General features: G+C 42.0%; 2 protein-coding genes across 2 annotated transcripts; one reads left to right on the top strand and one right to left on the bottom strand.

Moving 5' to 3' along the window:
* Positions 1–300: 300 nt before the first annotated feature.
* On the bottom strand, positions 301–2,418 carry LOC104451466 (protein ACCELERATED CELL DEATH 6-like). Its single transcript, XM_010066114.2, has 3 exons — positions 1,752–2,418; positions 1,021–1,505; positions 301–927 (listed from the first exon to the last, which is right to left on the bottom strand). The coding sequence occupies exons 1-3, from the start codon at positions 2,350–2,352 to the stop codon at positions 301–303; spliced, it is 1,713 nt and encodes a 570-aa protein (XP_010064416.2). The 5' UTR covers positions 2,353–2,418.
* A 5,965-nt stretch (positions 2,419–8,383) lies between these two features.
* On the top strand, positions 8,384–13,754 carry LOC104448349 (putative multidrug resistance protein). The gene is made up of 7 exons (XM_039315460.1): positions 8,384–8,566; positions 8,955–9,009; positions 9,128–9,315; positions 9,538–9,995; positions 10,134–10,674; positions 11,115–13,078; positions 13,351–13,754. The coding sequence occupies exons 1-7, from the start codon at positions 8,384–8,386 to the stop codon at positions 13,724–13,726; spliced, it is 3,765 nt and encodes a 1,254-aa protein (XP_039171394.1). The 3' UTR covers positions 13,727–13,754.
* Positions 13,755–13,982: the final 228 nt, after the last annotated feature.

Raw genomic sequence — 13,982 nt, 5'->3', positions numbered from 1 at the left:
CCAATTGAAGATAGAGGAAAAAAGAAGACCGAGACTACTAGAACAAGGACCCTTCATCCATTTCATTGGCTCCAATTGCTTGCGAAATTTTGATGATTTCCAATGGCAGTACACAAGAATTGAAAAACATAGTAGATATTGTTCCATTTTTCAACCACGCGTATCAAGGTACTTCAGGAATAAAAATGTGCCAAACAAGCCCTTAGTATAAGCACACAAGTGGACAATGCTGGGGTGTTGTTGGCCCAAGAAAGAAAAAGAAAAACAAAGCAATGTTTTCTTGCACATTGCTGGAGAATGTTATTTCTTTACTATGCGGGAACTAAAGATGCACTTGAGCCTTCTAAGGCAAGAATCCAAGGGGAGGCAAATATGAGAGAAGTAAAAAGTCTGTGCCAGTCTAAAGAGAAACAAGAAGGTGTTAACATAGAAGGCAGTGGCAACTATGTTGCTCATAGTGTGGACATATGTTTCATCAGGTAAAACAGCCTGGACACCTGTGAAAAACGATATAGCAGTTGACTGCAGCGCGATGCATGTCAGCAAAGCTGCAATCACGTAGCAATACACGTAAGGTCTCTTGCCAAAAGCAGTGCCCCAGAGTATGAGGGAAGCGGCCTGTATTGAGCAAGTCATTGCAATAGTGTCGGAGATGATGAACCACTTGAGAAAAACACTCGACCGGAGAAGGGCCACTCCTTGGCCTGGGCCAGGGTTATTGTCATAACCACCGGGCATCGTGAAAGCCGCTGCAAATGTCACGGTCGTGATGAGTGTGGCGACCATCAGTAAGGTCTGACAATTTTGCTTGTAAGTTTGTTCTAAATTACAGACACCATCTTTTTGTTCATTTGTACAGGGGAAAAATCCTCCACCAAGATTCCAATGATGTGGGAGGCGCAGTTGTCGCCAATTCAGCGTCGCAACCTGCAAGCAAAATGAAGACAACTTAGATTTCGAATCATGGTCTAGAGATTTAATAAATTTTCAATGAATTACGGCCTACAATAATATTCCTACCGAGGAATCCCCCTTTGCATTCCGGGCTGTTTGATCAACTCTTGCATCCCACAATAGGTAAGCCGCGATCCAACTTTTCCTTTCCATGATAGTCAGATGCAAAGGAGTATTGCCGTTGTGATCAGGCTGATTTATTAGGCCCTCGAGCTCGATGGTTTCCAATATGCACCTGACAACATTTGCTCTCTCGCTTAGGACTGCAACATGAAGAATGTTTTGGCCCTCTAGGTCTACCAATTCTCCAGCATCTGGGCATTGCCGTATAATCTCTTTTATAACCTTGGCATGACCATTTCTTGCGGCTGCATGAAGTGATGAAAGACCATCTCTGTCCACTAAATGTGCGCTCGAGATATTGAGCTCCAGTAATTGCTGGACCAATTTGTGGCATCCAGAAAAAGCTGCATAGTAAAGAGGGGTCCTGCCATGGTGGTCAGCTTCTTTGATCAGCTCTGGCTTTGCCCTTAGGAGGGCTTTCACTACACCTGTGATGCATGAACAAGATATTCTTGGAAACACACAGAACTAGCAAGTATTGGGACTGAGCAATATCTTATGGAGGTTGAAAATATTCATACTTTGTATAAGCATATGCCAAATTTTCCATCACTAGATATCAGGACTCTGTTGCTACATCAGAGTACATGATAGTTGAACTCGGCACAAGAACTTTGCATCTTTGTTATTACTTTGGAGCATGATATCTCGCAGGTCAAGGAATAGAGAGTTACCAGGATGTCTCGCACTCACAGCAGCATGCAAAGCCGTCTGGCCATTTGATCCACCATGAGCAGATAAAGGACATGATGTCAAGATCCAATCTACAATCTCTTTCATGCCCCCTCTAGCAGCCAAGTACAATGGGGATTCTCCCGAACTATTTTCGTAAAGTACAAGGTGAGAATCGGCCTTTATTAACAACCTAACCACTTGTGAGTGACCGTTTCTAATCGCTTCGTGCAGGGCTGTGTTGTTCCTTCTATTTCCCCATCTTAGCATCTCGAATCCGCAGTTGCAGCCGCTTTCAATGTCTAGCTGAGAAAGAGAGACGGATGTGATCTCTGTGACTAGAAACTTTGCAACAGATAGCTGGCCTGCCCTTGAAGCTACATGCAGAGGAGTGTCTCCCTCGGAATTTGGCTCCATGAGAAGAGACTTGCATCGACTATAGATCTCCGCCAAAACTGGTGTTTTTCCAGATCTGGCAGCAACATGGAGAGCCGTGTTTCCTTGAGGAGTGTGCATCAGGAGCATGCTCGGATCTCTATCGAGAATCTCCTTGAGGGAGTGAATATCACCGGAGTTTGCATATCGGTACAGCCTTGGATCCATTTTCTTGGGAGAGGAATAAACTTATGTTGCTCCAATTGTACAGATGATGATGATGATGACGGTTTTCCGAAATGGAAATGATTCGTGTCGCGACCTAAATTTTCAGGGGCAATCCTAAAGTTTAGGTTAATGGATTACTAAGTCCGAAGACTTGGCGCGGACCCTCCCAAGTCCTACCAATCGCGACTTGATAGAAATTAACTCATTTAAACATGCAATTTCAATTTGGAGTCGCCACTAACCAATTAGGGTTGGTTAGAAACCCAAGTAAAGTATGGGAGAATACTTTACTATTGCGAACTTAGATTCGAGGTCCGGGGACATGGTTACGCTAGATTAGTCTAACGCCATTTCGGTACCTTTTATTTTAAAAATATTTTGCAAGCAATATTGATTAATTTAAACTTAAGCTACTAACATGCAAATGGTGGTCATGCGGGTGCACAATCAATAAAATAACATTAAAAAATGCTAATAAAAATGCATGCCCTAAACATGATTTTTAAATGACATGACACCTAATTTTTCTTTTTTTTTCTTTTAAAAATGTTAATTATATGCAATCTTAATTTAAACTTAATATGCATGAATTTATTTTAATGATATGCGAGATGCAATTCATATGGTATGACTTAAACTTATCACTATATGTATGCAATCTAATTTTTATAATCCTAAATATGCATGTGCTACATGATATGGGATGAATGGCATGGTATTTCTACATGCATGCTCTTTTATGATTTTATTTTAATGATGATTCATTTTTAATGCATATATGCAACCTATGTTAAATAATGATGATATGAGATTAATTATGAATTACCCTATTAACTAACCAATGAAATGATCTTTTTTAATTTTTTTAATGACATAATGTTTTTTATTAAAAAGAAAACAACTTAATGGTGCAATGATCATCTTTTAGCATTTTCTTTTTATTAAAAAAACTATAACTCATATGGCATGCATAACATTTTTTTGTTCATCTTTTGTTCTATTAAATGAAAAATTGACTTAATCTAAAAATATCTAAGTATGTTGCTTTAATATGAAATGTGCATGGACCTAAGTACCTAATATGATACATGATATGTGATGAGCAAATAATAATAACATGCCAAAATAAAAATCCATCCATATAAATCAATGGCATTTAATATGAATTAATGGTGCAAAGTAATTCTTGAATTTTGCCATAAAAGTCGAAATAATCAAAAATCTAACCCGACGTCTCGCGGGTCAATATTTTTTATTATCATAACTTAATATGACAAATTTCCTAATGATAAAAATAAATCAAATTAGAATAAAAACAAAAACATGAAATCAAATATAATAATTCACCTAGTCTAACTCACGGTTGACTTGAGGAATGGCGAGGAGTAGCCGGTGGTTCGGTGATGGATCGCCGTTCGGAACAAGGGCTGTCCGTTGGAGCTCCGGCGAGGTTCGGCAGTAACCAGACCTGCAGCAAAACAGAGGAGGCAGCAGATGGCTCTGTTCGGGCGTGCAACAGCAAGCAGAGGAGCAGCAACGTCGGGTGCAGGGACGTCGGGCTACTGGGACTGATTCAGGTTGAGGCAGAGCACCAGTGGAGAGCTCCCGGAGGTACGGTGATGGTCCGGCAGAGGTGGCGTCTCACGGGTGTGTGGCAGCTCGGTTCCGACGTCGCGGGTCAGCAGTGGAACTCGGAGCAGGAGCGGTGGGCTTCGGAGCTCCGGCGTCGCGCTGGGCAGCAGCAGGTGGCGATGGCCGGCGCGGGTTCTGGTGGTGCTCAGCGATGGCAAGGGGGAATCGTCGGGCACCGGGTCGAGCAAAGGTGACGCGGCGTCGGGGCAGAGCAGCGCGGGAGGTCTGGGCACTGCAGAGGCGGGCGCAGGTGGTGCAGATCTGGTTCGAGCTGCTGCGGTCAGGAGCGGCACAGCTTCAGCAAGCGTCGGCGAGGGGCTGGGTAGATCACGAACAGAGAGGTCGTCAGGGAAGCTCGGAGCCGGCGCAGTGCAGACGTTGGACAGATTTGGCTCGGGTCCGATCGTGGGCGTCACACGGTGAGGTGAGGCAGCAAGGCGAAATCACGGACGACGCCGCGCAGCGACTGGTGCAGCAAAAAACTCGAACGGCTGCGAAGTGGAGTGACTGCGGAGCCGAAAGGGAAGAAGATGAACAGGATTTCTCCTTTTTTCTGCCCGCACGTCTTTGTCTTCTCTGTTCCTTTTGCAGAAGCAAAAGCTTCTTTTTTGCTGTTTGACTTTTCTTTTTCACTCTTCTGCTTTTCTTGTTCTCCTCTCGAAGACCTACGGACGGCTTCTTCTCTTTCTTCCTTTTTCTTCTTTTTCTTACTTTTCTCTCTCACCTGACACTCTCTCACTTGTCTCTCTCACTCTCTTCCGAAAACCTCCCCCCGTTCACTTTCTGCGACTATACTTTTTCTCTCTTTCTCTTCCGTTTGCTATTTTTTCTTGGACGAACCATGAAGAGAAGCCCCCTCAGTTCCGAAACCTCACATTCCTTTTTATAGAGGAAAGACTTGAAATTGTTGAAGATCTGGCGATATTCACTCAACTTCTTCAACAAAGAAATGGCTCCAAAATCAAACGGTTTTTTTAAAAATTTTGAAATGAGAATATATTTTCAACAACAAAGATTTTTCAAAAACCGAATTTTATTTCATTTATTATTTTTTAAAATATTAGGTGTCAACAATTCGACTGAAAGCTTCCAAGTTGGAGAATAAGTAAGCTTTCCAACCCCTCAGCCAAAAAGCCTTGGTAGTTGACTGCTAATTCCGTCAGTGCCTGAAAGTGCCCGATGTCAATGTCCCCGAACGACTTCCAAACACATGCTAGAAAAGTCGAAGTCGAGTTGAACACGCTGGTTGGCTCTCCCATCATAGTCAAGTCAGAGCAGAGGCACTCCAATCAGAGCCAGCATCCGAATTCAGGTCAAATGTTCGAACTTTCACATTTTCAAAAGCTGAAAAAGAAGGCACAAAGGGTATGAAGGCCATCATGCTGGATGCCCGAGTCGATGTTGATTTTGAAAATTTTGATTGGATTTTTCGCCAATGAAGCATGAGATTATGAAATTTGGCTAGAATCATCCCTGACGTTTCATGGTGAATATGCCGTGATTGAGGGACACAAATATGGGCACGCTATGGTCTGTGGGGGCATCATTACGTGCTATCTGGGGTGGGAAATCAAAATGCGCCCTCAAATCTATGGACCTAAGATTGGCTTGGTGATTATATTGAAACTGGAGTGGAATAAAATTGCAATTGATGCAGCTCTCGCAATTGCTGCTGATATACAGCCATGTAACTATTGGGCTATTGTGGATCAGCTAAAAAGGTTCTAAAAGAATTGCTCGGCTGCAGTAGCCCGGCAAGAAGCACAACACTATTGGGCCATGGTGGCCCATGGGTCATGCCAAGCTTCGCTTAGCGATGTTGTGGGTTGTGCCATGCCATGCTAATTGGGGCAATCGATTCCGGGATGGATCGATTCCCACCCTAAAATCAGGAATAGGAATGGATATGGGAATCGACAATGTCCACCCATGATGGCAGTGTCTTTTTTTTATCTTTTTCTTGGAAGCAAATTTTTTTTTTTTTAAATTAGAGTACATTAATTATTTTTTGTAGATAATCAGATTTCTTATGTTGGTATTTGATAATCTAAGACTTATCTTTTTGCTAAGTATATATGGATTTCTTGTTTAATATGAAAACTTGGCATGAGTTCCTTATCACATCATGAAAATATAACGAAGATATAGTTTTTTTTTTCTAGTTTGTTTGTGATTTTGAAGTTTGGTTTTGGATCTAAGCAAAAATTTCACAATGCATATCGCCTCCACCCTAAATGTAGCTTTACTTCCAGAAGAGAAAAATAATTTAAAAAGAAAAACAAGGCATACCGATCCAATCGGGTTCAGCGCAAAGAACCAAGAGCTGGATTGGTTATTGGAGGTTCCAAATTTTGGAAATTGGGATTCCCTAAAAGTGGCCAGTCCGTTTTCAGGGTTAGATCGAAACCAGCACTCGCCCTTACGTGCTAATGGGCCAGGCCACCAACGCAAAGCATGGCCCGTAGTAGAAAACATTCCAGATACACGTATGAAGAGTTCTACTTCCTTTAATCCATGGATTGGATGCATTGATTCTATCTCCAGAAAATCTGTAATCCATAGTGTCGTTAGTGCAGCTGAAGCCCCCAAAACTAAAAACAATCGCCTGTCAGCCCTATTACAGTTGGATTAAGGTTTGGCGTATATGCTTTGCTCCTTTTAAATCTTGCGGAGATTGAGCCAATCTCATGGCTATCCATTAAGAAGAGACTGTTGTGTTACTTGTTACTTTATGACTTGCAGTTCATATCGAATGCCCTCATCTCAATGTACATACTCTAGAAGTCTGTCATCTCTTCGAAGTGACGTGTTCTTTAAGGCTATTAATTAGATGGTAGCACGAGGGAAGTACTAGGCTTGAGCTCAACTCGCACCGTAACAACCCAGTTGAACTAGGGTAGGGAGTAGTCGCAGGGGGCAAAGGACACGGACAAAGGGGGCAAGTCCGATTCGCATTTTTTAATGTAACGATAGGTGGGAGCACTATTAAGATAGGTGATCTCCTAAGAAAATACATGTCTATATATCAAAAGATAAAATTGTAACAGGTGATAGCACTATCAAGACAGGTGGGACGAACCAGAGTAGACAATACGTTGAGTGAATTAATCTAAGGATATCATAATACAATATTAAAATGGGATCTCTCTAGTCAGGGCGTAGTTCGGCAATGAACCATGTGGAAGCCGATGGGCCAGTAACAACCCAGTCCAACAAGGGCAGGCTTGGACAAAGAGTAGCTCCGAATAGGTTTCTAAGATGGTGAAAAAGTGGGAATGAATTGATTTGCTCACCGCACAAGGAGAGAAAAAGTGAGGTAATCCATAAGGGTCAAGCGTGCTCATTGAGCTATGAGTTGAGCTCAAAATAAGCCAATGAAATTAGACCGAGCTATTTGAACAATGCAGCTCACTTCGTTGGGACTGATGTCCAAGTTATGATGAGAAGGTATATGAAGAGGGGCGAGGTTGATCCTATGTTAACAACAAAGTAAAATCATTAATGATTTAGAAGACCAGTTTCTGCACTTGACCTGCCGTCCCTTGTTGGCTGCAGCAAGTAATATAGCACGCAACAGATTTTCTCTTCGGCCAGCACCGATTCAGAAGAACCTCGTTCCTAGGCGACATCGAAGCCTGCCAAATAATTCCCAATCATATGAGTACGCTGACAACATGAAAAAGAAAGAAACGGACCTTGAGCTGAAAAATTCAGCAACCTGTTGGATACATGAGACTCTTTCCAAAGGTACAGAAGACAGCTGTTGCGGCAGAGCCAGGAGGAGTGTATTTGTCACGGTCCCAAATTGCAGGGAATCTTGTAAAGAAATAGTAACTACGGAAGATACCAAGTTATTTGCTATCCTAGTTGAATAAAAAAGAATTATGGGACTTGTCTTGTGTTTCGCGCTTTACTATTTAATGAAAGAGAATGATTCAACCAATGAAAGGCCTGCAAAGATCATCGAAGCGTTGTCTCTGTAGCAAATTACTAAAACAAAATGGCATTGTACGACTTTCCAACTTCAAGAACAGCCAACGATTCTTCCAAAGGAATGTGGCATTGGTCGGCAGAAACAGCTACGGTGAAGCAACATGGGAATATTGCCAAATGACAGAAACAAAATGGAGCTACGGAAGCACACACCCATGGCCCAGACCAAAGCATAGACACAGCGCCGGCTGATTTTATATTGCATCCACCCTTACTCCAGTTGGCATGGCCGTAAAAGGGTAAATGAGCTGAGACAATGTAAGAGATAACAGCCTGCAATGGCACAGTGCGCATTGGCCGAGTAAGTCGCATATAAAAAGCAAGTGGATTACAGCATACGATCAGAAATTGAGATGTTAGGCACATCTTAAGTTCAGCTCCTTTAGAACGTTAAGCAGATAGAACTATGGGGAGCAAAGATAGCATGTTTAGGTATGCTGATAGCTTCGACAAGTTGTTGATGTTATTGGGAACTTTGGGCAGCATCGGAGATGGATTGCAGTACCCTTTGACTATGTATGTTCTAAGCACAGTAATCAATCAATATGGAAAGGCCGGTTCTTCCATTTCGGACCACACTGTGGACAAGGTAAAATTAGTTTTTGTTGTCATATTAATTTAAGGAGTATTATACCATATCACTAGCATTGCATAGTTATTCTTCGCATAGTTTAAACATATCGATTGGGTTAGATGGTTAGGATAAACCAGGTTAGTTCAAAAAATAGAAGAAACCTTTCACGATGCATTCATCAGTTACTTCAGCTATTTCCCTATTCATAACTCCTATAATTGATTCTACGAAAATCCATCCCCATCTGCTTCCAGAGCAAACTCACACTAAAAGGACCACAAGCATGGTTGAATTTCCTCGAATCCTAAGAGCTAATAATATCAGAATTGCTTCTGTACAAGTCTAGGAATTTAAATTGCTAAAAGAATATCTCAAGTTGCTAACCACATTTGTCACTTCTCAGTATGCTCTCAGGTTGCTGTATATTGCAATTTTGGTTGGACTTTCTGCTTTTATTGGTAAGTTGTGCATATAGCATTCATACTATTCTACCAAACCATGAACCGCAATACTGTTAATGAAGAGAAATGTGGAGTTCTGATATGCTGCAATATTGGCCGCTATCTGCTTGAACAGAGGGAATTTGCTGGACGAGAACTGCTGAGAGACAGACTTCCCGAATGAGAATGGCATACCTCAAATCAGTTCTCAGACAGGAAGTCGGCTTCTTCGACACTCAAGAAGCTGGTTCTTCGACAACCTATAAAGTTGTCTCTACCATTTCTTCTGATGCCAACTCAATCCAAGTTGCCATCTGTGAGAAGGTACAACTGAAGAACCATTCTTTCTTTCACTTCAACAACAGCATTGTCATATTTTGGAAGAAACCAGAATAGAGGTTTTAGTGAAACATCTAAAGATCCTTCATTCAAGGAGGTTATGTGAAATACCTAAAAAACCAAATGTCTCCTAATGAAAAAGCTAAACATCTATATCTTATTTCTCTTATATCACATCTCACTGAGATTTCAGCATTCCTCCTGCAGATACCAGATTGCCTTGCATATGTGTCCAATTTCTCCTTCTGCCTTTTAGTTTCATTCATCCTGTCATGGAAACTTGCATTGGCAGCTATTCCATTCTCCTTCCTATTCATTGTTCCTGGACTAGTATTTGGCAAACTCATGATGGACGTAGGCATGAAGATGATAGAGTCTTATGGAGCTGCTGGTGGGATTGCAGAACAAGCAGTTTCTTCAATAAGGACTGTTTATTCATATGTGGCAGAGAATCAAACACTTGATAAGTTCAGCAATGCACTCCAAAAGACCATGGAACTTGGATTTAAGCAAGGTCTTGCGAAGGGCCTGATGATGGGGAGCATGGGTATAATATATGTCGGTTGGGCATTTCAGACTTGGGTCGGCACTATTTTGGTCAGTGAAAAAGGAGAAAAGGGCGGTACCATATTCGTAGCTGGAATCTGTATCATCATGGGAGGCATGTAAGTCATACTCACTAGCGCTTTACTGATACAGTCGTGCACACGGACCTCTAATGGCCTGTATAGTATTCTCTAGCTGTTATTGGCTTCAATAACTTGATCATGCATTGACTTTTAAGTTCAATTTTGCTATTTCAGATGTGTGTTGAGCGCACTCCCAAACCTAACTTCCATTGCAGAGGCAAAGACTGCCGCTTCAAGAATTTCTGAAATGATCGATCGTGTCCCAACAATAGATACAGAAGACAAGAAGGGAAAGGCCTTATCATATGTGAGAGGAGAAATCATATTCAAAGACATATACTTCAACTACCCATCAAGACCTGATACACCAATACTCCAGGGGCTCACATTCAGGGCTCCAGCAGGGAAGACTGTAGGTCTCGTGGGAGGCAGTGGCTCCGGCAAGTCCACAGTCATTGCCCTGCTTCAGAGATCCTACGACCCGCTCGAAGGAGAAATTCTTCTCGATGGCCACAAAATAAAGAGGCTTCAGTTAAAATGGTTGAGATCACAAATGGGGCTGGTTAACCAGGAACCAATTCTGTTTGCTACAACTATAAAAGACAATATCCTATTTGGGAAGGAAGGAGCTTCAATGGAAGAAGTGATGACAGCAGCTAAGGCCGCAAATGCACATGATTTCATTGCCAAGTTACCAGAAGGGTATGAGACTCAGGTAAGCTCTTCAGCTAATTGATATATACATATACATATGTATATATATATTCATATATTCATATATTCATATATATCATTTTGGGCGAGCTCTTCAGCTAAATAAATGGAATTGTACACTTTGGTAGAGACTCATCAAATGGAGGAAAATAGCATAATTAAGATATGCATGAACTGTAGCAATGTATATCAAAAACCAACAAAACAATACAAATGCCAGACATGAAAAGATAGAAAAACATTTGAAATCTGTATTATTCTGTCGTGCCACTGAACTATCTCCCTGGACATGCATTGAGAGAAAATATATCCTCAAAGTTAGTTTGAGTTTCTGTGAAACACTGAATTATTTTGCTTTGCACTAGTAGACTAGTATAAATCCAAGATGATTGTATGCTCTTTGTAATATGTCGTAACCCCTGACCATCACAAATTCTTTAGGTTGGTCAATTTGGCTTTCAGTTGTCTGGTGGTCAAAAGCAGCGAATTGCCATAGCAAGAGCCCTCATCAGAGATCCAAAAATCCTGCTTCTTGATGAAGCCACCAGTGCCCTGGATGCTCAATCTGAAAGGACTGTGCAGGAAGCAATTGATAAGGCTTCTGCAGGGAGGACGGTAATCGTAATTGCTCACCGACTCTCCACAATTCGGACAGCAAATGTTATTGTGGTTCTTCAAGCAGGAAGAGTTGTTGAATCAGGATCTCATGATGAACTCATTCAAACGAACAATGGAAAGGGTGGTGAATACCTTAGGATGGTTGAGCTGCAACAAATGGCTTCTCAAAATGAAGATTTCAACAACTTCAGCGACCAAATTGAGGGAAGAAGGCATCACCGGGTGCACGCTGCACCGAGCCCAATCAGCATGAGATCAAGTGCTCAAAACAGTCCAGCACTGAATCCATTCAGTCCTGGACTTTCTTTTAGTGCACCCTTTAGTGCACCATACTCAGTCTCCATTTATGATCCAGATGAAAGTCTAGAAGAAGATTCAGAAAGCTCATATTATCCCCCTCCTTCCCAGTGGCGTTTGCTAAAAATGAACTCTCCCGAGCAGGGCCGAGCTCTCTTGGGATGCTTGGGTGCCATAGGAGCCGGAGCTGTTCAACCAATAAATGCTTACATTGTTGGCTCCGTCATATCAAATTACTTCCGACCGGACAAGTCTGTGATGAAGTCTAAATCCAGGGAATACTCCCTCATATTTTTAGGGCTTGGTGCATTCCATTTTCTCTCCAACGTCATCCAACACTACAATTTCTCAATTATGGGAGAAAAATTGACCAAGAGGGTACGAGAGAGTTTGCTTGGAAAGCTTATGACTTTCGAGGTTGGGTGGTTTGATCAAGATGAGAATACAAGTGCTGCTATCTGTGCGAGGCTATCCACAGAGGCGAATATGGTCCGTTCACTCGTGGGTGACAGGATGTCCCTGTTAGTTCAAGCAATTTTTGGGGCTTCTTTTGCTTACGGTCTAGCACTTGTGCTCACATGGAGACTAACCCTAGTGATGCTAGCAGTGCAGCCAGTCGTGATTGGGAGTTTCTATGCCAGGAGTGTCATGATGAAAAGCATGGCAGCAAAAGCACAAAAGGCACAAAAAGAAGGAAGCCAGTTAGCCAGTGAAGCCGTCATCAACCACAGAACCATAACTGCCTTCTCTTCCCAAAAAAGAATGCTAGGGCTTTTTGCCGCCACCTTGAGTGGTCCTAGGAAGGAGAGCAGCAGACATTCAATGTATTCAGGCTTGGGCCTGTTTTGCTCACAATTTTTCAACACTGCTTCCTCGGCTTTATCTTTCTGGTATGGTGGGAAGCTCCTAAATCAACGTTTGCTAAGTCCAGAGCACCTCTTTCAATCATATTTAATTTTGGTATTTTCTGCTTATGTTATTGCTGAGGCCGGAAGCATGACCTCCGATATATCCAAAGGAAGCAATTCCATCAAGTCAGTTTTCATGATCCTTGACGGAAGAACTGAGATTGATCCAGACAGCCCAGGGGGAGTAGAATTAAAGAGGGGTCTTAAGGGTCAAGTGGAGTTGAGAAATGTCTTCTTTGCATACCCAGCAAGGCCAGATCAGATGATCTTCAAGGGGTTGAGTTTAAAAGTCCGTGCAGGTAAAACAGTTGCACTTGTTGGGCAGAGTGGCTCTGGCAAATCTACCATAATTGGGCTTATAGAAAGATTCTATGATCCAATGGAAGGATCTGTGCATATAGATGGCCAGGATATAAGGAACTACAACCTGAAAAATTTGAGATCCCACATTGCACTAGTCAGTCAGGAGCCTACCCTTTTTGCTGGAACCATCCATGAAAATATTGCATATGGAAAAGAAGATGCTAGAGAATCAGAAATAAGAAAAGCTGCACTTCTTGCCAATGCCCACGAATTCATAAGGTATGGTGAGCTCGGTAAATATGCTGAAAAGGGTTTTACTTTCTAGAGTAAAATATGCAATCTTCTCCTTTCTTCAGAATCTGCTAGGATGATTAAAAACCTGATAGGCAACAAGCTATCATTCAACTAGGAAGATTTTATGACTTTGTATCATTGACAGCAGCAGGTGTTCCTTTTGGCTGATATAGCAACAGATAGCGGTTCCTCCTTGTGTGTGATAAGCTTAGAATAAGTAGTTCTATTTGCTAATCATGTATTTTCTTGAATTGCAGTGGCATGAAAGATGGGTACAACACATACTGTGGAGAAAGAGGAGTTCAGCTATCAGGAGGCCAAAAACAAAGGATAGCACTAGCTCGGGCTATATTGAAAAATCCATCAATCCTTTTGTTAGATGAGGCTACCAGTGCACTAGACAGTGTATCAGAGAGCTTAGTTCAAGAAGCACTGGAAAAGATGATGATCAATAGGACATGTATAGTTGTTGCTCACAGGCTATCCACTATACAGAAGGCTGACTCAATCGCCGTCATTAAGAATGGAAAAGTTGCAGAACAAGGCTCACATAATGAGCTTATATCCTTGGGACGTGGCGGTGCCTACTACTCTCTGATCAAATTACAGAGCGGCAGCTCCCCCTATCGCTAAAAGTAGAACACAGACAGAATGATATCTTGGGTCACATCTTGTTCTTCTAAAAGATGAGCCTCATAGTACGACTATGCCAGTTTTTGTTTCTCCTGTAGTATACCCAAGGAAAATGATGTAATTATTTGTTGAATGTACCTTATATACTTCCAAGCACCACTGAACTTCAAAGGGTCACTTCGTCCAATTCTGGAACGAGTTGGCTTCATAACATGAGGTTTTTTTCATCAAGTAAACTATTGACCAAAATAGGTGC

This window comes from Eucalyptus grandis, chromosome 6 (assembly GCF_016545825.1).
Source record: "Eucalyptus grandis isolate ANBG69807.140 chromosome 6, ASM1654582v1, whole genome shotgun sequence".
Classification (NCBI taxonomy): Eukaryota; Viridiplantae; Streptophyta; class Magnoliopsida; order Myrtales; family Myrtaceae; genus Eucalyptus; species Eucalyptus grandis.
Note: the sequence above shows the minus strand (reverse complement) of the source record. Positions and strands in the feature narration are given on the sequence as shown.